The sequence below is a fragment of the Anthonomus grandis genome, chromosome 17 (assembly GCF_022605725.1).
Source record: "Anthonomus grandis grandis chromosome 17, icAntGran1.3, whole genome shotgun sequence".
Lineage (NCBI taxonomy): Eukaryota > Metazoa > Arthropoda > Insecta > Coleoptera > Curculionidae > Anthonomus > Anthonomus grandis.
This window is the reverse complement of record NC_065562.1, coordinates 3482535-3505405: the sequence shown is the minus strand read 5'-3', so window position 1 is coordinate 3505405 and position 22871 is coordinate 3482535. Positions and strand designations below refer to the sequence as shown.

Below are 22871 nucleotides of genomic sequence, written 5' to 3'. Positions count from 1 at the left end.
GGATGTATTATTATGCATGTTCCAAACGTGAGATCCCAGTTTAGATTCTTAAGGGCAATGTATTTTGTTAAATTAGGTAAAAAAATATGAGAATAACGTGTCTTTTATCATTTCAGAGCCATTTCAACACATCTCATAGCACACCTTCGGCATCCCCACTACACCGTAGCAGCGTCCATCGGCAAATCTCACAGTTATTGGACAATGCGACCGTATCGAATAAAAGGCAGCAGGCGTCGTCTCCGGTCAGTTTGCAGGCTATTGATTCCGTGGGAGGTGCCACGAGAGAACGAAAATCCAGTGTAACGCATGCGCCAGTGGCTGCTCCTCCCGCTGATGACATGGAACCGCAAAATATTTCATTTATTGGTAACAGTGACGATGCGGCTCTTACTGAAAGTGAGTTACATACGGAAATACTAAGTCAATACTAAACTAATGGTAACCGATGGGAAATCTAAATGGTCTCCCTAGTTCTCTTATAGCTGTCTAGAAAATGTATTTTTAATTTAAATTGAAAATCATTAGTATCTACACTTTTTAGTTACACAAGAGCTCAGATATTTTCATATTAACTTTCAACTCTAAAATAATACATAAGCATAGTCATAGTCATTCACAATATAACATAAATATTTTAGAACTCTCATGTATGGCCAAATGGCATTTACCGTAACAATGCTAAAACTTTTAACAAACTATTTGGAGATAATGGGTGTAATATGATATACAGGATGCTCAAATTCTATTTAAAAAACGCAACGTTTATGGCATAAGTCCTTTGTTTCTAATGAAGTTGTTTTTTTACTACAATTTTTAAATTATCCTACTATACATCGATTAGCTATTTTAAATTTCTTTAAAAATACAGAAGGAGTAAAAAATATATATCGTTTTTCCTCTTAAATGAAGTACCCTGTACATAGCCAAAACAGCCTTACCTTAGTGGGATGCAAAATATGTGCCATCAAACTGTATGGTACTGTTTAAGTCTAATTTTTTATCTTATTTTAAGCTACAGGTGAGGTTGCTAAATATTGTTGTCATGTCTAAAAAAAAATAACGAACTAAAAACGAAGCATTAGAACAGCAATAATCAAACTGATTTGCAGAATAATCTACTGGTGTACAAAAACAAAGGTAAGGACACAAAGTCACGGTCTCATCAAATCCATATAATTTCAATCACATTATAACTCAAGTTGTAATGTGATCTGTGTAGGTCTAGGCCTGATGATGCTCCGACAGAAGCGAAACACGTGTAGCTTTTGAGCTTTTTTAAGAAATTATATGGATTTGATGAGACCGTGACTTTGTGTCCTTACCTTTGTTTTTGTTTCCGTTTGGTCTCTTAGAGAAAAATGGATGATACGTTTCTATCTACTGGTCTGCCGAAAATCAACATGTTACTAAGAACATCAGTATTTAGCTTTAAACACCCCTTGGCTGTAATTTCAGGTTGGGCCTAAGTAGCCGGTGGCTGAGCTGCGCCTTAATTGAATTTAAATACGTTTACTAAAAAAGGAAGATGTAAGGTTTTAGTCAATTTCATAGTCAATTTATACATAGGAAAATTGAAAACACTTTGGAATTTCAATCGAGTGAGTTAAGTTGTTACAAATTTTAAGGGGAAAGAAATTACTCTTGTAATGCGAATTATACTTTATGATGTTTCTAATTTCTTACTTCTTTTTTTTTATAATCTATATGAAAAAAATTTGTTTTAAAATCTTAAGAATATAATTAAGTTTTCCTCTGCAATAGCTCATCAAAAGTTGAAGAAGACTTGCTAAAATCATTGAAAAGTTCATCAAATGAGTTGTAAATCGTAAGTGCTATAATAATAACTATCCTAGAGAAGCAGAGTCTGATTTAAAGATTAGAGGCTTCAAAATATAATTTTTAATAGAATTACAGATTTATAAACAAAATATATGTATTTTCTGATGAAACACTGCCAAGGCTAAACCTTATCTCCCTAGAAAGAAAAACAAAAATAATGAGTAATCATAAAGATAAGTATCTGTGTCTTTTTTAGAGATAAATGGTTTCTTTCCTTCAAAAGAGAAATTTTCTGGACCGTCTTAAGTAAAAGGATCTACTTCAGTATTAATTACAGAAGAACTAGAGGCCTATATTATTTGACAATTACTATTGGTATTAATTTCTCATATTTAAGGAGTGACAAGCTTTTATCTCTATACAGGGTGATTAATGGTTGATGGTACCTTAAACGTTTACGGACAACGAAAAAAGGTTTTTTTTAATTGAAATTTGATTTTTTTATGTTAAATTTGACATGATGGATTATAGCTGGTGATTTAACGATTTAAAATATTTTTAGCGATACAGCGTTGCCGCTTATGACATCAATCACCCTGTATATAAAAATACTTGTCCTGACTGATAATCAACGCCCAAACGGTAGAACCTAGATATGAAATTTGGGGACAACATTCCTATGGTTATGTAGGCGTCCACTAAGAAGGGATGTTTTGAAATTCCATCAGGAAGGGGTTGAAACCACCAACATTTTTTATTTTTTAACCTAATTGCCATCTTTTTTATTTTTTTTTAAGGGGTTTAAAATAGATTTTAATATCTTTTTTTTATCCTTAAATTGATTGCTTTTCGTAATAAAACTGCAAAACATTTCAATTTAATTTCATTTTATTGAAAATAAGAGATTCTCGAAAATTCCACCACCCTGAAGGGGTGAAAACTTCTTCTAAGAACATTTTTTCCTGTTAAACTTATAGCGTTGAAAATTGATATTTTTAGATATTATTATGTATAGCTAAGTAGTGCATTCAAAATAAAAATTGTGATTTAAATTTTGTTCATGCCAGGGGCGTATTAAGATAATCGGAGTTGAAATCTATAATTATTTAAAAAAATAAATGATTTCAAAAACGATTTTTTATTTTAAAAAACGAAAAAAAATACCGCTAATATTTCATAATATTATTTCTATGTTACATACATTATATTACGTACCATATTTTTTATATTGGCCAGAAAGAAGCAAGGTGAAAAAAAGGAGAGGGAAATTATAAGGAAACATTATACATTTATTTATAACTTTAAAAAGCGGTATTAAAATATCTTTTTTGCATAAAAGTACTTAAAAGTTAAAAAAAAAAAGAAAATAACACAACAACGTAATAGTTCCAAGCGGTCATCCATCCAAGTACTAACCACGCTCGACACTGCTTAACTTCAGTCATCGGACGAGAACCGGAAATTCAGTGGGGTCTGACCGTTGCATGTAAACAATTTTATTTTGCTGCATTTATTTTGTTAATCCAATACATAATTTTTTTAATGTGTTGAATTTTGTAACAGGTAAAAAATGTCTCTTTAAAAGTTTCGTTTATTTGCTGACTAATAATATATGCTTTGAGAGTAATCAACAAATTTTTCAGATTAAAAAAGATGCCTGACAAAAAAGTTTATGAAAAAAAGCAACTTGGCAATGTAGAATACCTCTATGTTTATAATGCTCGTATCCGATGTTGCCACGGTGTTGCTTTTCTAGATACTTTTTCATATCTGTAAAACTAGCGTCTGATCGATATCCAGCAATCAATAACTAAATCGATTCATAGTGGTTATAAACCTCCACAAACTAAAGTTTTTTATGACAATTACTTAAAAAGTCAAATATTAAAAAAATGAAAAAGGCTCCCAAAGGATTTGAATTTGTCGGCGACACTGACTTATTTATTTCACATTAATATGAATGGTTTTCTCAGACGGCGACACTGTTCACTGTTGATTCTATTTTTAGACGACGAGGGCCGGCTGTCAGTCATGTCAGTCACGTCAGTCACTTCACGCGCTATGTAAGAACGACCGCTCCGGAAAAAACGGGCTCCGATCACGAACTTAAAAATATACCTGGACTGCCAATTCAATGAAAAGTAAATGACCACTACTAGGGGGCCGCCATTTTGCGTGATTGTGTCCTTTCGATGTTGGTCACTCTGACAAATTTTAATTGTGCCAACTGTAGGGAAACAAAACAATTAAAGTTTTTGAGAGGTTATGTTTATAAAAATACAAAATAGAAAGTTACATATAGGTAAGAATTTAAGATAGTTGCGTTAGATCTGTGATTTTTCTGGTAGGTACTTCTTTAAGAATTTCGTTAAAATTTATGAAAGAAAGTAACCCTCACCTAAAATGAGACAAAGTTTCAATCAACTTGGAATAGATGCGTGCACTTTAAAATATTTGTTTTATCATTCTGGTTTTCTTGAATCTTATAAATCCTAATACCATGAAAATCATGATATTCATTTAAATTTTTGCTTGTATTCACTTAACAAATTCAGTTAAAAATACTCATTTTCTTTCTATTTTTACTATTACAAGTTTTACTTTCCTTTCGTGTACAGTGTTTCCACATCCACATTAATAGGTACAACCATATATAAGAATCAAAATATAAATGATTTTATGAGGGTTTGTAATAGAAAAAATATATTATTCTGTCAACAAACTCAATATATTATTCTATTATAAACAACACAGACGGACAATTCACAATAATTCGGTTTTGAGAAACTGAATCAAATACCTTTAAATAAAGATGGTGATACATTATTTACGTATTAAATAAGGAGAAAGATACATCGCCTGTTCCAGACGTCGTTTATAAATCCTCAAAAACTAGGCAATCCGCTATACTCACACGTCAAATGTCAACTTCATTACCGTTATTTAATATATTTTTTGTTGGCAACACAAAACATTTTCAGAGTGACCAACATCAAAAGGACACAACCACTATAAAAATGGCGGCCACCATGCAGTGGTCATTTTTGGGTATCGCGGCCATATGCATTAGCAGTCCAGGTATATTTTTAAGTTCGTGGCTCCGTTCGTGATTGATAAGTTTTAATTTGATAATTTTCGGATTTACGCCGGTGTTCGTTCATAAATGTTTTACCGATAATTAGTAGATTTGTCGCCTTTTTTATTTAGTAGATTTTTTGACGGGTTATATCAAGTAAAGTGGTTATGAAGCTAATTATTTAGTTTTATTTCCCTTTAACGAACGTCGAGGCCTTAAAACGGGTAGTTTTATACGTGCACGACAACAGAATTATTATTTTTTCTGTATTAAATATCTAAACGCATTTGAGATGGTTGCAAACCTCTACAAACAAAAGTTTTTTGGTAAAAAATTATTGAATTGTTAGATGTTAAAAAATAGAGAGCTATGTAACTCCTAATGGCTATAACGAAAAGTTTTACCCATATACTTTGATAGTTACAGCCGTTTATAACATCTAACTTAATATTGAATCAAAAAACCCGTTTGTAGAGGTTTTCAACCATCTCAATTTCGTTTAGATATTTCAAATTCGTTTAGATATTTATTACATATTACAGAAAAAAATTTAATTCAAATCCTTTGGAAGTTAATCTTTTAATTAATTTTTACAAAAAAATTATTAGTTTGTCGCTCTTTATACTCACTATTACACATAACACTAACAGTTATCCATTGTTAATATCTAGACAAAAAATTATTAAAACTCCTTTAGAATTTCAGGAGATACGGGCATATTTCTTAACCGATTTAAAAAATAATCATATCAATTTATTGGAAAAAAGAAACAAAAATTAAAAAAAGAAAAAAGTATTTCAAAAGTGGTTGTTCCCAATAATGTGCTACTTAAAAAAATAAAGTAAATGCCAAAATTAATAGTTTAGATATTTTAAATAGGCGTGTAAAAGATTTAAGTCATAAAAGGCAATGAAAACTATTTTTCCGTGATTACTTGATTAAAAATTTTAAGTTTTAACGCATTTATGGCACACTATTTTAAAATTTTTAAAAATGGTTTTTTTCTATTAGTATAAGAACAAAAGTAGCAAATAGAGTATCATTGTTTTCAGAATATTTTTTTCTATCGAAATACGTAATAACATACCAAGTGTCCTATTTAAAATGAGAAAGTTAGTGTCACTTCCTGTTAAACCGAAAGTGATGGAAAACTATATAATATGTCAAAAGATGCACTTATAACTATTCTATCAATATGCTAAATGTCATTTGTTTATCTTGAAAAGTAAAAAAGTTATTAAGTGTTTTTAAGTAAGCCTTTTTTTCTGTGTCACCCGGTATAAATAAATATAAGGCGGCATGCGGAAGGAAGTTTTTCATCTCATTTATACGGTTTCACTGATTCAGAAATTTTGAGCTGTGTGAGCAGGTGAACTTTTATTGCCAAATTTTTACGCAGATATTATATTAGAAGTATAAAATATACATATCTAAAATAGTTTATTTAGAGTTAATTTATTATTTGGAAGAATTTTTTGGTTTGCTTATTACAAGTCGCAGAGCCAGACTCTAAAGATAGCAGGGATTGATTTGAGACAGGATTGCTTTACGCATGGAGAATTCTATGTAGCCTGTTACTTAATAATTCTGGCACAAGAAGGCAAAACAAAAAATGTTGTTTACAAAGAAGTTCTTCTGAAGAAATTTCCTTTTATTTTCAAATTCCACACGAGCAACGCCGCGGGCGTTCAGTTAGTATAAGATAAAAATCCAGTTTTATTGTTTCAAAATTTGCGGTTATTATGAAGTAATAAAAGGGACATAGTTTTAGATAAATTTAATAGCTACTAGACTATTTTAGAAAGTATTATAATTTTTATTTTCCAGGTCTTAGCAAATTAAACATAACATCAGGAAGCCGCACTTATCGCATTCCGTCGCCGACGCGACCTTTAATTTCTCGAAATTTACCATTCCAACCGTCCCCCTCTCCACCAATTGTTGATCCGTCGCCACCCCCTCAAGCGCAGGTGAGCAGTTTGGATGGAGATCCTAGTGCCGAAAAAGGTAAATCATATTAACGTTGAATAATTTTAAGAATCATCTTAAAAAGAGTAGACTATTATAATATGCAAGTATATCTTTAAAACATTCTTTCAATGCCATATTGTTTCTAAACGAAATATTCAAATATTTTTTATTCAAAAATATAAGATTTTTATTTAGTTGAGTGAACCACATCATTATTAAATAAGTGTAGGAGAGGTAAAGATGAAAGAGAATTATAATTGCCATCATATACGTAATTATAGAAAAAAAGTATCCAACGGTTTAGAAATTAAAAATATTACAGATATTGCCTTATAAAACAACTTGTAAATCCAACTCGATATATGTTAATTTTTTAATCATGAATCCATTCTATCTGGTCTTGTGTTGTTTGTGTATTCAAATTTCAATTTGGTTGCATCACATAACTCTCGTATATTACAAAAACACTAAAATCAATCAATTCAGAAAAATTTTATTTATATCATTATTACAAAAATAACTACAAAAGTTAAAATAAAATAAATCAAAGGATAGCCAACGACAAACCAGGACGCTTAAGGGATTTTTTAGATTTATTTAGAGTAAAAACAGAAAGATTAAAAAACTAATTTTAGACAAAGTATTTCATATAGGTTACAACATAAAAGTCACATTTAAGAACTCCCTAAAAGATTTAAAAAAATAGCAGCTATTTAAATCTGCTTTTTAAATATTAAAATTGGAAAATTTCTATTTAAAGCTTAGTGTAGGTATGATTGAAGAAGGTTGACAGCATTGGGGCAGAAGTTGTAGCATTTAATTTTTTCCAATACGATTACGTGGGCTACACATTAGATTAAAGGCGCATCTTCTACTTAAACTAACCAGAAGTTTAGGTGCGCAATGTAAAATTTCAATGATAAGAAGAATATTAGGAATGAATTTAAGATATACCAGTTAAACGGAAGATGATTAACAGAGACCTTGAGATCTTATATCTAGTTGTGTAAATTTATTGCAGAATATACATACTTAAGTATTTTCGTTTTCTTTCTTTCAGGTTTTTATATTAGTTTTGACGATGATCAACCGAAGAGGCCAAAACCTGCTTTAAGAAGTAAAAGGAATTCGCCAAAGAAAGAACGGAGTTACGTGGAAACTCCTGATGAAGCAACTGAAAGGCGGTTGGCTCAAGCTAGGTATGGCCACAACCATTGATATAAATAATGTCAATTTGCGATGACAATATTAATAATTAAACTATTATTTTTTAGGTTGGATAAAAAGAAGCTGCTTGAAAGGGAATTAGAGGCAGAGAGAATTAAGAGGGAGGAGGAAGAAAATAGGGAATTCCAAATACAGTTAGAAAAAGATAGAATGAAAGCCAGACAAGAAGCTAGTCAAGAAAGGCAGAGGGTGGCCGCTGCCAGTGCTTTAGTTATAGGTGAACAAAATGATACGGACCCAGTAAGTAGTATATTTTTACGATCATCCTTTATCGTTCATTATAAGAGTCGGATGGCATTAACGCTAAAATTGAAATGTTTTATTTTATAAGAAAGGAAAATGTCTCGGGCTCTCATTTCCTTGTGTGTCAGATGCAAAATAACCAATTTTAAATATTATAATCTATTTCAAATAAACAGAGAGTAATAAAACCTTTAAATTAAATTAAGAACGCGAAAGGGGTACAGGGTCATCCTCCAATAATATATGCTACTTTCACAGTTTCATTGCGAAATTAATTATCTTTTAAGGAGTGCAGCTGTACCACCCGGTTATGTATTTGTATATGAGCTTTTTCCATTGTTATCCATTGGATAAACATTGAAAATAGTACGACTAATGGGTGCCGGCAGGGTACTACTTATCTATTTATATATTTTAATTTACATTATCTATAAAAATTTTAGATAATGTAAATTAAAAAAAACCAACAGCATGAAGCAAGTACATATACACATATTTAATGCATTAAGGGATAAGGAGCGGGAAAGAAAGTAAGAAAAAATTTTTATATATAATTTTTTTTACCAAAAAAAAACAAGAATTAGAACTTTATTTAAAGTTCAGGAAAATATATAAATAATAATTTATATTATGATTAAATTTTTTCTCACTTTTTTTCATGATCCTTATCCCTTAATGCATTAAATATGTGTATATATACTTGCTTCATGCAACACACGATAGTTAAATATACCTTTATTTTTGGTTTACACCAGGTGTATATTTTTGGTTGAACAACGCTAAATATCGGATAAAATGTCCGTGTGATTTACCTGGAGGAATTCAATATTTTGATTGTGTTCTTTTGTGTGATTGTGTTTTATTCACGTTTAACAAGGATTTTGTTAACACGTTTTTTGCCTAGTTTAAAATTGGTATATGCAGGGTGTTTTAAAAGAAATGTTTAAAACAACGCAAAAAATCTATAAAAACAGGTTCATAAAGGCATAGCGTTATTGTAAAATAGCATTTAAACCCAACATATTAGATAATAAAATACTTTGCTTTTTTTTCCTCCATAAATATAGTCATATAAATATTATTAGGTTCAGTATTAGGCATAATAATTAAAATAAATCTATTTACAATTTTAACTTTAACACCCTGTTAAACACAATTTTTTTTACGAGACTTTGATGAATCGGCTTATTAACAGGAATGGTAATGGTAAAAGAGGCATCAAAGATATTTTGGAATTGGTCTATTATTATCAGGTTTGTTATATAAATACCCCTGGATGTATTTCATAATCATTTTATTAATTATAAAACATAAAATGCAACAAATAACAACATTATCAAACTAAGAAAAATATCTTAGTTGAAACAGCATGGGCCGTAAATTTACCCACAATAAAAAACTTTATGTTTTATGCTATACAGTGGTTATTTTTGGCTGTATTAAGATTAATAAGAATAATGTATAACGAATTAATATGGGGATCATCCATGAAAATTGTATGTATGTATACTTTGTTATTGAATACTATGTTTGTTGCACTTATTATTTATGTCACTTAATAGCCTACACATGTATTACAAAAAGAAAAGAATTTTGGGATTGTGGGGTGGTTGAACATTAACGCCATTTACACGTTGATAAAAGAACATAGAAAACAGGTCAACGCGGGTCGCGTAGACGCTCTGCCGGTTTATCTCGTGACTGATACAGTGGGTCACCCCACCTAGACGATTAGACACGGGCACTTGATTGGCCAAGTGGCGGTGCAAAAGCCCCGAATGTTAACTGACGCGGCCTTGGGATAACTATTGTGTTTACATTTTTTAAAGATTTCCCTGTGTATGATTTACCATTATTACACTATAAGATTCCACAGTGGAATATATGTGATATCGGGGTAATTTCATAAAATATTTGAGGTGTAGTAATCGAGTAACAACTAGATATATAAATGCCGTGTTAATTTTTTTAAATATCGTAATTTTCTTTCTTTTGTAATCAGAATAGTATATGATATACGTATATTCTACAGTTTAGTAAATATACATTGACCATATACGAAAATCAAAACCAAAAATTTACTAAAAAATCGTTGAATAAACATATATTTAACGATAATAATATATGGTGTCTTGCTTGGGAAGCATTAATAAAATAACAATTAATTTTAAAAAAAAGTATAAATATTAAATATAAAGAATCCAACAAATGCTTTCACTTGCAGCCAAATTGTTTCAATTCGCAATGGTATGGCGGTAAGCACAGCATAGTAATTTTATGTTTTTCTGGTATATCTCCATGGCATATTTTTGATAGCGATATTTGTCAATATCTGCTATGGCTAAAAACTCTTTTTTTATCATGTTGGGTTCAAACTCAATATTCTTATCAGTTAGGTAATCCATAATTTCCTTTTTTCTCCAGGATGTGATGCGAGGTCTTATCTAAGCGTGAATGTTAGCTACCGTTTTCCAAGACCCCCACCGAATCAGCTGCAACCTTCTTGACGAAACCTTCTTCGCTTATAATTCTGAGTCTTTTCTCTTTTCCCGATGGAGCTTTAATGCCTGTTGATAGGCCTTCTATAAGTGCTTGGCGGGCGCTGGCTGTTTTTTAAAAATATATCCCTCGTTAAACCAGGTTTCATCAAGATCTTTTTTTTTTGCTCCCTACGCTACTGCTTCGTTGTTCTTAGGAATATTCTTTTCCAGCAAACAATTTCATCGCTTTTAAGTAGAACTGATTTATGATTATGCTTTTATTAGCAAAATCCATATTTTTTAAAGTGATCCGTAAGAGTTTTTTACTCATCAAAGCAATACTATCGTCTCGGCCAAGCTCCAATAAAATTTTGTCCAAAGTTGGTATTTCTTTTATTAAATAAAAGGAATGAACTTTTCTTCTAACTGCACGTTTAGTGTCTTCATCAAGGACTCTTCCTGTACTATGCTTTGGAGGTTCTACTTGTTTTGCCTTCTTATAGGTTTTCCCGCAATAGCTTATAAATGGTAGATTTTCCTATTCCAGTTTGTCTGCCTGATTCCTGTACCACTTTATCTACAGCGAAACTTTTAAAACCATAACTCTTTTATTGACTGACAATAAAGGAGTACTAGTAGTAGATCTATTATTATAACTTCTTTTCGTTAGAGTAAATGTCTAATCCATTTTTTATTTTTTATATTCTTATACACTGTGTTATATACATATATCTACTAAGAATATACAAAGTGTTTTTTTAAATATTACTAGAAAATTCAGAGGCGTGTTCCTTGGACGAAGTCAAAAAAAGAAGTTCCTGTGTACATACAGAGTGTCCCCTTTCAAATAGTCAAAAATGCTACAGTATATACAAGAACTATAAAAAAGTAGTTTGAAATAGGACATCGATGATCGGAAGTGCCTCATTTTCAAAATACAGTGTGTTAAAATTTTTGAAAAAATTCATTTATTTTCCCACTGTATTAAAAACGTTTTAAGCGATTTAAATGATATTTTTAGGTTGATTGAAATGATTTTTTATTAGTTTTTTTTAATTTACCAAAAATGTTAAGCAGTTTTTCATGGTAATCTCCATAAAATAAATAATAACAATAATAATAATAATAACAAAGCGTGTACATGTTTTTGTTATGTTTAGTGTCGGTGCATACCTACTATCGTATTTTTACGGTATGGGAGTCACTTATTTTAGGAGATCGGATCGGAAGTTAATTTTTGCAGAAGATAGAGATACCATACCCAATTGCAAATAATTTTGTCAGACAGAATATTAGAGATCAGAAAGAACTCTGGTTCCAGTATGATGACTGTCCAGCGCATTTCATTCGTACTATAAGGGCTTTTTAGATCAGAACTACAATAACAGGTGGGCCAGTCTTTGCCCATTTAAAAGGGGACACCCTGTATATCCTAAACGTCTCAGGTTTTACACTACAGGATGGTAAAGTTGAAAGCAAAAAACTTACTTTTACCGTAAATTTGATACCCCTGTAGATATTTTTCGGAAAATTGGTATGCAACTTCTAAGAATCCATAACGTTTTTCCTATACACAATTAAAATGTTTATATTCGCCATTCGCGTTCATGCGGGCCTGAATATTTTTTTAAAACAAATGGGTACACCACTGGCTTTTCTTGCAATAAAAAACATTTTTGAATTCTTTGTTTTTTTTTAGAGCCGGGTCTCTTGGTCGTTTTTTGCTCACGGTTTTTGCATAAAAGAAGCTATAATTTATAATAATAATAATAATAATAATAATATATATAAGAGCGAAGCGATTATAATAATAATAATTATTAATAATAATAATCATCATCATCATTATTATTATTATTATTATTATTATTAATAATATTATTAATAAGATTTCATGCCAAATGGCAATCACACTTGGGAAGGGGGATCGTTAGAAAATAGTAATAATAACTTTGATATGTTTCTGCACTTTGACACCTGTGTGTCATAAAAATAATTTTAAAAGATACTTCTGGAATGCCTCTGATACTTCAAATTTTTCAATTTTTTTTTTTTACCCTGTAGTGCCAAAATATTTCAGGTCGTATGTCGTGAATTTTTTGTCAATAAGTAAAATTTGCCTGGTCATCTGGTCATTTGGAAATCCCTTGCCTGTCATTTCCTTAATAATAACCAAAAGCTAAGATCATATCCATATTTATGTAGAGCTATATCTTTTAGCAATTTTAACAGAGAATCATTAAAACAATTTAAAATTTTACAGACTAGTTTCAGCCGTCTTGTAGTGATCTAATTTATAAATTGTACACAGACGTTTTAGAGAGTTCCTGAAATAAAATCACAAAACAGTTTTGCCATTTCTTACCAAACTGTTTATTTTATTCTCGACACTTTTTTCACTAACGAAGTGACCTTCCTCAGGAGAAGATTAAAACTGTGACTAATTTATTTGCAGGATCTAGTCGATGAAAGGGAAAGGAAAAAAGAAAAAATTATGATGTTATCGTTGCAAAGGCGACAACAGCAAGAAGAAGCCAAAGCGCGAAAGGAGGCTGAACAGCAAAGAAGAAAAGAAGTTGAAAAGGAGAAAGAAGAGGAAAAAGCGAGAAGAAAAGAAGAGCAGGCGGCCAGAAGAGCCGCCATTTTTGAGCAGTACAAGCTTAAAAAAGCTATTGAGGAAGCTGAAAGAGAGGTAAGTTTTATTTCATACTCGTTAAACATGACCACCTTATAGTAATATTGTAATCTACATTTAGATGTATTTAGCTGAGCCCCAATAGAAAAAATCCAAAGTAAATTATCTAAAAACTAGGGTGGAACCCCTTCATACTAAAAGCACTATTAATCAACCATATCAAAAACAATTACAATTATTTAATCAAATTACACTTATTTAAACAGGTTCTGAAACAATATGAAATTGTAATGTTTAAAAATCTTAGTTATTTTTTTCTTCTTTAGCCACTTATACAGGGTGTCATTGAAATGGTGTAAAAAAATTCGGGGGGTGATAGTACTCCTAAAAATTTTAAAAAAAGTTCCTATAACTATAGGGCGGAAAATGCATATTAAGGGAGTTAGGGGCACTGAAAGGGTAAATTTAAAAAACGGTTTTTTGAAATTGTAGGCTTAAAAAACGAGATAAAATTTCGAAAAAAAATCCTCTGCCATAAATTTTGACCCAAAATCAAATGGTGATACTGAAAAATAATTTAGAAAATCGGAAAGGGTAGTTTTTGCAAGGGTAGGGGGTTAATTCGTGAATAACTTTTTTTAGGTTATTTTCTTCGCAACGTGGGTTCATTTTTTAAAAACTACATACTTTTTCCTACAAAAAAGGTACTCTTGTTGCACATCGCCCAGAACGATGGTTTTCGAGAAAATTGAAGGCAAAAAGTTTGCTCTGATGGGTTGCTAACTGGTTAAACAACATAAACCTATGAAAGTTATGGGGTTTCAAAAGTAAACACGTAGTTATTAAATAATTAATTGAAAAATCTAAATTTTATGATTTTTAAAACATCTTATTGCTTTAAAAAACGAAATAAACCAATTACCAAAATTCCTTATTAAAATAATGCATTTCTTAATTCATTCATAGTAAATGTTCAAAGTGACCACCATTCATTTCAATGCAGACATCTGCTCTTCTTCTCCATGATCTGCGTACCCTGTGGAATATCCCTAAGGGTTGTACGAATTTGATTGGAACAGTCGATAATGCGTTGACGTAGTTGCTCTTCAGTATTAATCGGCACTGAGTAAACCAAAGTTTTCAAGTGGCCCCAGAAGTAGAAATCTAATGGATTAAGATCTGGTGATCTTGCTGGCCAAGCTTGTGGACCACCACGTCCTATCCAACGCCTCTCAAAAACTTGGTTTAAATGATTCCTCACCGCTAGCGGAAAATGAGCTGGTGCACCATCATGCATAAAATACGTGATCTGCCTCTGTGCTATGGGAACTTCCTCCAAAAGTGCTGGTAGATCATGTATTAGAAAATTAAGGTAACTTTGACCATTTAGCCTAAAATGTTTATTATTATAAATAACAAGCGACTTTTCAAAAGGTGTCAAATTAACCTCGGGGGTAGAAAAAATGGTCCAATAAGTCTATCGCCAAGAATTCCCGCCCAAACATTAACTGAGAATCGAATTTGGTGTCGACTTTCCACAACAGCATGAGGGTTCTCATCGGACCAGTGATGTGTATTATGGTAATTGAAAATTCCATTTCTTGTAAACCCAGCTTCATCCGTGCATAAAATATTTGCCAAAAAAAGGGGTTCTTGTACCTGTTTTCTTAATAACCAACGACAGAAGATGACTCGAGCGGGATAGTCTGCCGGAGCAAGAGCTTGTACCCTTTGGATGTGATACGGATGCAGGAGTTGAGTCTTAAGAGTCATCCACACAGAATGGCGACTCACGTTTTCCCGCGCTGCAATTCTCCTTACAGATATCCCCGGATCTTCCTCTACATGTGCTAAAATGCGCTCCTCAACATCAGGTGTACGTACCATCAAGTTACGGCCACGGTCTTGGTTTCTATGTCCAAATGAACCTGTGTCTCTTAGGCGCTGATGAATTCTCGCAAATATCCGGTGAGAAGGTGCCCTGCGATTTGGATATTTTTGGACATACAAGCGCTTAGCCAAAAGACCGTTTCCGTTTGCTCTTCCATAAATAAAATGCATATCTGCCAGTTCACACACAGGGTATTCCATAATTTGTGAAATTTTACGTTTACGCACACTTCAACAACAATCAACTGACAAAAATATTTATGAACCAGAACATTTCTTTTGCGTACATGCAAAATAAGAGTTTGAGAATAGGGGATTGGGTCCGCGTATTGAATATTTGGTACTCGCGGTGTAAACTAGGCTAATGAATCAAATAAGTATGCATTTAATCAGGAATTTTGGTAATTGGTTTATTTCGTTTTTTAAAGCAATACGATGTTTTAAAAATCATGAAATTTAGATTTTTCAATTAATTATTTAATAACTACTTGTTTACTTTTGAAACCCCATAACTTTCATAAGTTTATGTTGTTTAACCAGTTAGCAGCCCATCAGAGCAAACTTTTTGCCTTCAATTTTCTCGAAAACCATCGTTCTGGGCGATGTGCAACAAGAGTACCTTTTTTGTAGGAAAAAGTATGTAGTTTTTAAAAAATGAACCCACGTTGCGAAGAAAATAACCTAAAAAAAGTTATTCACGAATTAACCCCCTACCCTTGCAAAAACTACCCTTTCCGATTTTCCAAATTATTTTTCAGTATCACCATTTGATTTTGGGTCAAAATTTATGGCAGAGGATTTTTTTTCGAAATTTTATCTCGTTTTTTAAGCCTACAATTTCAAAAAACCGTTTTTTAAATTTACCCTTTCAGTGCCCCTAACTCCCTTAATATGCATTTTCCACCCTATAGTTATAGGAACTTTTTTTAAAATTTTTAGGAGTACTATCCCCTCCGAATTTTTTTACACCATTTCAATGACACCCTATATTTCTAATATTTTCTGGAAGAAGAATAAACGAATTAGGTCCCTTAACATCATCGTCATTGCAAAAAGCATAAAATTGTCCACTCAGCCGTACCAATACGTAGTCGCTTCGCTCTTATATTTATTATTGGTCTGTGCAAACCATTTTGGAAAGTTTAGATCTTATCAGTGAAGATAATTTAAAGAATTCTTAAGAAATACTACACATTATCAAGTATAGTTAGGTCTGATTAGTCGAAGGGCGAAAGTTTAATGCGAACGAGAGTTCTTAGAATATCATGCTTCAAAGAAGGATAATGTGCTATAAAGGGTGTCCTGAAAAATATGGGAAATCTCTCGGATTTAGGTAGAAAATAAAAAAATAATATAGAACTTTCCTAAAAAAAATACTTCCTATAGGCCCTCCATACAAAGATACAGCCCCTTAAAAACGCCACTGGAAATTGGTTTTTCTTAAATAACTTTTGAAGTACTTTGTATAATTTAATAAAATTTTTACATGATCAACACTAGTAAGGACATCTTAAAACGAAGTCGTTAAAACACATATACCTTTTTTATTTAACCAGGGCCGCACTAGGTACATTATATGCAGTTAGAAAGCTTCCACTGAATGCTTTATAGTCCTAGGATATTAAGTCATTACTTCTACCCGTAGCCACATGGCAGCCTTTAAAAATCTTATTTTTCCCATTTTTATTTTTGTTCCGTCAAAGCGGAATGGTTACTTATTTATATATATATTTTTTTCTTTATTGGGTCTTGTGTTTAAATATAATTAACATGAGCTTTATTGGTTTTAAATTCTAATCTTATTCTAATTACTTTCGCGGCCTTTTATCGCGTCATAGTGAGACAGCCTTATTCTTTGACCGAGAAGAGTCGCACGCATCACCAGGTAGTACTGCACCGAATTTTGATGCAGACCAGAGAAGCGCATAAACCTTGAACAAAATAGGTTGCTCTCAATATACACACATATTTTTCGCGAGTGAATTCCAAAGACATTAAGTGCCGGCACGTCTTTAAGCAAAATAACCCTCCGGAGGTGAACCTGTGGGACAAGCAGTTTGAATTGGATAGAAAAAGAAGCGACAGCAAGGTAGGCCACCACTTTAATAGGGTTGTCTTAACCGTCGTAATATTTCATTCCACCTATAAAAATACAGTCCACTATTCTAATTTTACCCCCAACATTTTTGGTCACTTCGATCGCGGATTTGGATTTAAGATTTATTGCATATATTTAGCTAAAAATTATATCCAAAACGTGTAGTCAATAAATAACTAATGCATAAAAAACTCATGGTCAAACTGCTATCTTATCGGTAAACCTCATGTTAGAACTTTTTTTGGTCAAAGATAGAAATTCCGTTCTCGGGTCAATCTGATCATACCGTCTACCTGTCTCTCTCCTCACATCTAGCGTCTCGACGTTTCGCGTCGCGTTGCGCGTCAAGTACACCACGCACGGTGACGTCCGCTGTAGCGCCGCTGTCGATCGTCCGTCTTTTATATTGCTAGTGTCACGATTTTTATACAGAGTGAAATCAAGTCGGTTTCGTTGGCTTTACTTATTCATTTTCATACTCTTTGCGCGGACTTATAATTTGGTTTTCATTGTTGCCTCTTATAGTACTCTTACTTTATAGTTATACATCACCCTTTATTATATTTATATTAATATTTTATGACTTTTCGGTGAAAGATTTGGTAATTAATCTTATTACCCCCAAATATTAAGCCCCCTGGTTTGCCAAATCTTCTCTCTCTCTCTTTCTCTCTTTGTGATACTCATAGGCGATATTTGCCTCTCTCTTCTTATATATGGTATTATTTGTAATATTACTCATAATATCTCGCATAACTCCCTCAATTGTTTTGATTATATATTGTGACAGTTTCTCTCTATTTGCTATACCTCCTCAGAAATTTGTTGCAATTTAGTGTATCAAAACTATTTCATTTATATGGTCTCATCCATTTCTCCTTCTCTTTAATGCTCTTAATATCTCTTGATCTCTCTATATCTCTGCTCTTGCGTGAACAATTTTATAATTAATTTAATCAACTATACCCTTCACGCTTAACGTATAAAATAAATATACAAAAATAAATCCATTTTTTTTGAATCTCTGAGTTTATAGCTCTATATCAATAGGTATAAGTAGCTTGGTTAATTTCACCTCATTAAGCATTTTTTACTGTTTAATCAAAATAAGAAAAATAATAAAACCCCTTTCTCATTTTGTCTAAAACTTTGTTTTTTGCTCAGTATTGCTTTATCTCGGATTAAAATATTTAAATCCAAATTTAATTTTTTCTTCTTTCGCTCACGTTAATATGGCTGATAAAAAGCTAAGAGGCCTTATTGCTCAACGCGATAGTGCTGTTAGCCGCTTAGAAGAAATCAAAGTAGTTGCTGATAATGCCATTAATAATGTACGCCTTCATACACAGTTAAAAATTCGGGTCAAACACCTTGAAGGGATTGTTACTGAATTCAATAATCATCACGCCTCCATTTTAAATATTGCCGCTCAGGGTGATGATGATGATTTGGCGAATCAACAGGCTATTCGAAAACATTTTGATGAAAATTTTTATTCAATCCAAGCAACTTGCGCTGAATTATTTGATAATACTGAGCAAGGGGCAGAAAGGGCAACCCTCAGTCATGTTAAATTACCTAAGCTGGAACTTAAAAAATTTAATGGCACTATAAAAAATTGGAAGACGTTTATTGACCTCTATGATTCTATTATTCACAATAATTCAAGTCTTTCCAATGTAGAAAAATTTACATATCTTTTAAATTCCTTAGAAGGACCCCCACTAAGCATTGTTCAGTGTACTCCTTTAACTGATAATAATTATAACATAGCTTATAATACATTGAAGGGTAGATATGAAAATAATCGATTAATTTCGGTTAGTCACTGGCGTGAGATTGAAAAGACTGTGAAGCTTTCTGATGAGCATGATGCAAAATCTCTTCAAACTCTTTTAGATACATTTACTGAACACTTAACTGCAATTGAAAATATGGGTCACCCTGTCGCACAATGGGATTTCGTTTTATTTTACATGCTATTTGATCGCCTTGATTCAAGCACAGCCACGAGGTTCGAACTTGAGTGTGGTAAATCTCTAGACGAAATTCAAAATAAACACAAGCATTTTGAAATTTTATTAGACTTTCTTAAGAAGCAGTGTATCGCATTAGATACCGTCTCAAGCTCTTTTAAAGATGTAAAGCCTAGTACTTCTAAATATATAAAACAAACAGCAATGCCAAAGAGAACTTTTGTTGTTAGTGCTGCGTCATGTTACTTTTGCCACAAAAATAATCACTCAATTTATAAATGTTCAGAATTCTTAAGTAAAAATTCCCACGAAAGATATAAAATTGCAAAAACTAATAAATGGTGCACCAATTGCTTAGGTTTAAAACATAACTCGTTTAATTGCTCATCTCGTCGCCGCTGCGAAAAATGCTCCAAGCCTCATCATACCCTTTTGCACCATGACTCCTTTGAAGCTTCTCAGCCACCTGCCGTTGAGCAGGAATCTTCTACAAACTGTGAGTACAGATCTCAACCTGTTGCCTTGACCAATATCAAACCACACAAAAATACTGAAAGCTCTGTTTTATTGGCCACGGCACAGATTCGGGTTCTGGATTCCCAGGGTCAATTTATCAATGCGCGAATCTTATTGGACAGCGCAAGTCAAGTGAATTTTATTACAAACAAATTATGTAAACGTTTGGGCCTAGTCAAACGACCTCTTTCCCTGTTTGTTAAAGGTTTAGGTGACACTGTCTCAAATGTCTCTCATGAAGTCACATGCACCTTCATGCCTAAAGGTTTTACAAACCCCAAATTTTCTCTAGATTTTGCCATAATTCCAAAAATATGCGAAAACCTTCCCTCTTCAGATTTACCCACAGATTGCTTCACTCAGTTTTCTCATCTCGAGCTGGCAGACGAAAGTTTTAATGTTTCGGGTCCTATTGACATGTTGGTTGGAGGTGATGTTTTTGGTTTTCTTGTGAAGCAAGGCCAGATATCGCAGTCCATAGATAAGCCTGTCGCTCTAAATACTAAGTTAGGGTGGATAATTATGGGTCGTGTGCCTCACCAGGAATCTATTTCTCGCTCAATTCCTAATAGCCTTTGCGCTACTGTGGGCTCCACACTTATGGATATCGTTAAAAGATTTTGGCAACTGGAACAGATTCCTAATTACAGTCCTCATTCTCCTGATGAGGTTGCTGCAGAGGAATTTTTCCAGAGGACACATACTCGAAATTCCTCAGGAAGATATGTCCTTCAACTTCCTTTCAAAAATTTGGAACTGCCAGTTTTTGAAAATACTCGAGATATTGCTCTGCGCAGATTTTATTCTCTTGAGCGGCGTCTGGAGTCTAATCCCGAGCTCCATGATGAATATCGCGCTTTTATGCAGGATTTTCTTGACACTGGACATATGGAAATCCTACCCTCAAATATAGATATAAAAAACTCTTATTATATACCCCATCACTGTATTCTTCGTCCGGAAAGTTCAACCACAAAACTTCGTGTTGTTTTCGACGCCTCCGCGAAGGCTGCAAATAATATTTCTCTCAATGACACTTTGTTAGTCGGCCCCAAGCTTCAACAGGATATATTTCACTTGCTGTTAAAGTTTCGCATCCATGCTGTTGCATTCACTGCTGATATTAAGCAGATGTTTCGACAAATTCTCATAGATCAACCCTGTAGAAATTTTCAAAGAATTTTATGGAGGTTTTCAAAGTCTGATCCTGTGAGAGACTATCAACTGAATACCGTAACCTACGGTGTAGCTTCTTCACCATACCAAGCTATTAGAACTCTCACTCAACTTGCTAGGGATTATAAGTTTAAATTTCCTAGGGCATCTGAAGTCTTAGAGAATGAAATATTCGTGGATGACGTAGTTAGCGGTACTGATTCTATCGAATCAGCTCTTGCCCTTCAGCAAGAACTAATTTCGTTGCTTTCTCTTGGTGGCTTTGAATTGCGAAAATGGGCGAGTAATACGCCTTTATTAATATCTCATTTAGACACCTCTTTGACACAGTTGAACCCCCTTTCCTTTGATAAAGAGACTGATTCCATTGTCAAGATTTTAGGCTTGCAATGGAATCCTCTTAGTGATTCTTTTGTCTTTAAAATAGAATCTATAGTAAAACCATGTACAAAAAGAAACATTTTATCTAATTTGGCTCGTATTTTCGACCCTTTAGGATTTCTTTCCCCTGTTACTGTCTCTTTGAAAATAATTATTCAACAATTATGGTCATCTGGACTAGACTGGGACCAACCTGCTCCTAACTCTATTAAAGAATACTGGTCTTTATTTAAAGAAGGTATTTCTACCCTATCGAGCCTTTTATTACCTCGAAAGATTATCCCTTCCCAGATGAAATTGTGTGAGATGCACGGCTTCTGCGATAGCTCGGAAAAGGCGTATGCAGCTGTGGTCTATTTTCGCATAATTACTTATGATGATAACGTTCAGACGTATTTGCTATGTTCTAAGAGTAGAGTAGCTCCTCTTAAGACAATCTCGATTCCAAGGCTAGAGTTGTGCTCGGCTGTCTTATTGGCAGATTTAATGTCATCAGTTAAAGAAGCGCTAGCTGATTCTATAAATATTTCGTCATTGTTTGCATGGACTGACTCCACCGTAGCTTTAAGCTGGATAAAGTCTTCTCCCCATAAATGGACTACTTTTGTAAGTAACCGCGTATCGTATATTCAGGAAAAATTATCTGCGGATTGCTGGGCTCATGTTAAGTCGGAAAATAATCCCGCTGACTGTGCAACCAGAGGTCTTCTTCCCTCCGAGTTACTTCACTTCGAAAAATGGTGGGCCGGACCCGGTTTTCTAACATCCTGTCTCACTAAATGGGTTAACGATTCTTACACGTCTGACGATAATATGGACCTTGAAAAAAGGAAGATTGTATTATTAGCCTCAACTCCAGTGGTTGACTTATGGAATAATTTTATCTCAAGATTCTCCTCTTTATCCAAAATTATTCGTGTTTTTGCATATGTTTTACGCTTTTGTGCATATGTAAAGGCTCCAAAACTCTTTAACAATAAAGGTCATGTAACATTGGCAGAATTGGATAGAGCTCTCTTACTTTTAATCCGAGAAGTTCAGAAAGTTTCATTTGCTCAAGAAATGGCAGAACTTTCGAAATCCAATCCTAATCTAACAATATTACCGAAATATATTCGGAAGCTCTCTCCTTTTTTAGACAAGGATGGTGTCCTCAGGGTGGGCGGACGATTGAAACACGCTTCACTTTCTTATAATCATAAACACCCCTGTCTATTGCCCAGTGATCATCGAATTACCTCTCTCATCATTGAACAAACTCACATTAAATATATGCACCCTGGTTTACAAACTACCCAATTCCTACTCAGTCAACGCTTTTGGATTCCTTCTTCAAGAAGAATTATTAAAAAGGTTTTGTCTTCCTGCATGCGTTGCTTTAGGTGTAACCCTTCATCACAAGTTCCTCTTATGGGTGATT

General features: G+C 33.0%; 1 protein-coding gene across 9 annotated transcripts in view; it reads left to right on the top strand.

The window, feature by feature from the left end:
- LOC126746393 (patronin) overlaps nucleotides 1-22871 on the top strand; it is a 251463-nt gene that overhangs the window by 155131 nt on the left and 73461 nt on the right. For all 9 annotated transcript variants that reach the window (XM_050454627.1, XM_050454629.1, XM_050454630.1 and 6 more), the window contains 5 exons: nucleotides 117-399; nucleotides 6686-6865; nucleotides 7890-8028; nucleotides 8104-8296; nucleotides 13235-13471. In XM_050454627.1, the coding sequence (XP_050310584.1) occupies nucleotides 117-399; nucleotides 6686-6865; nucleotides 7890-8028; nucleotides 8104-8296; nucleotides 13235-13471 (1032 nt within the window). The remainder of the gene's footprint in view (nucleotides 1-116; nucleotides 400-6685; nucleotides 6866-7889; nucleotides 8029-8103; nucleotides 8297-13234; nucleotides 13472-22871) is intronic.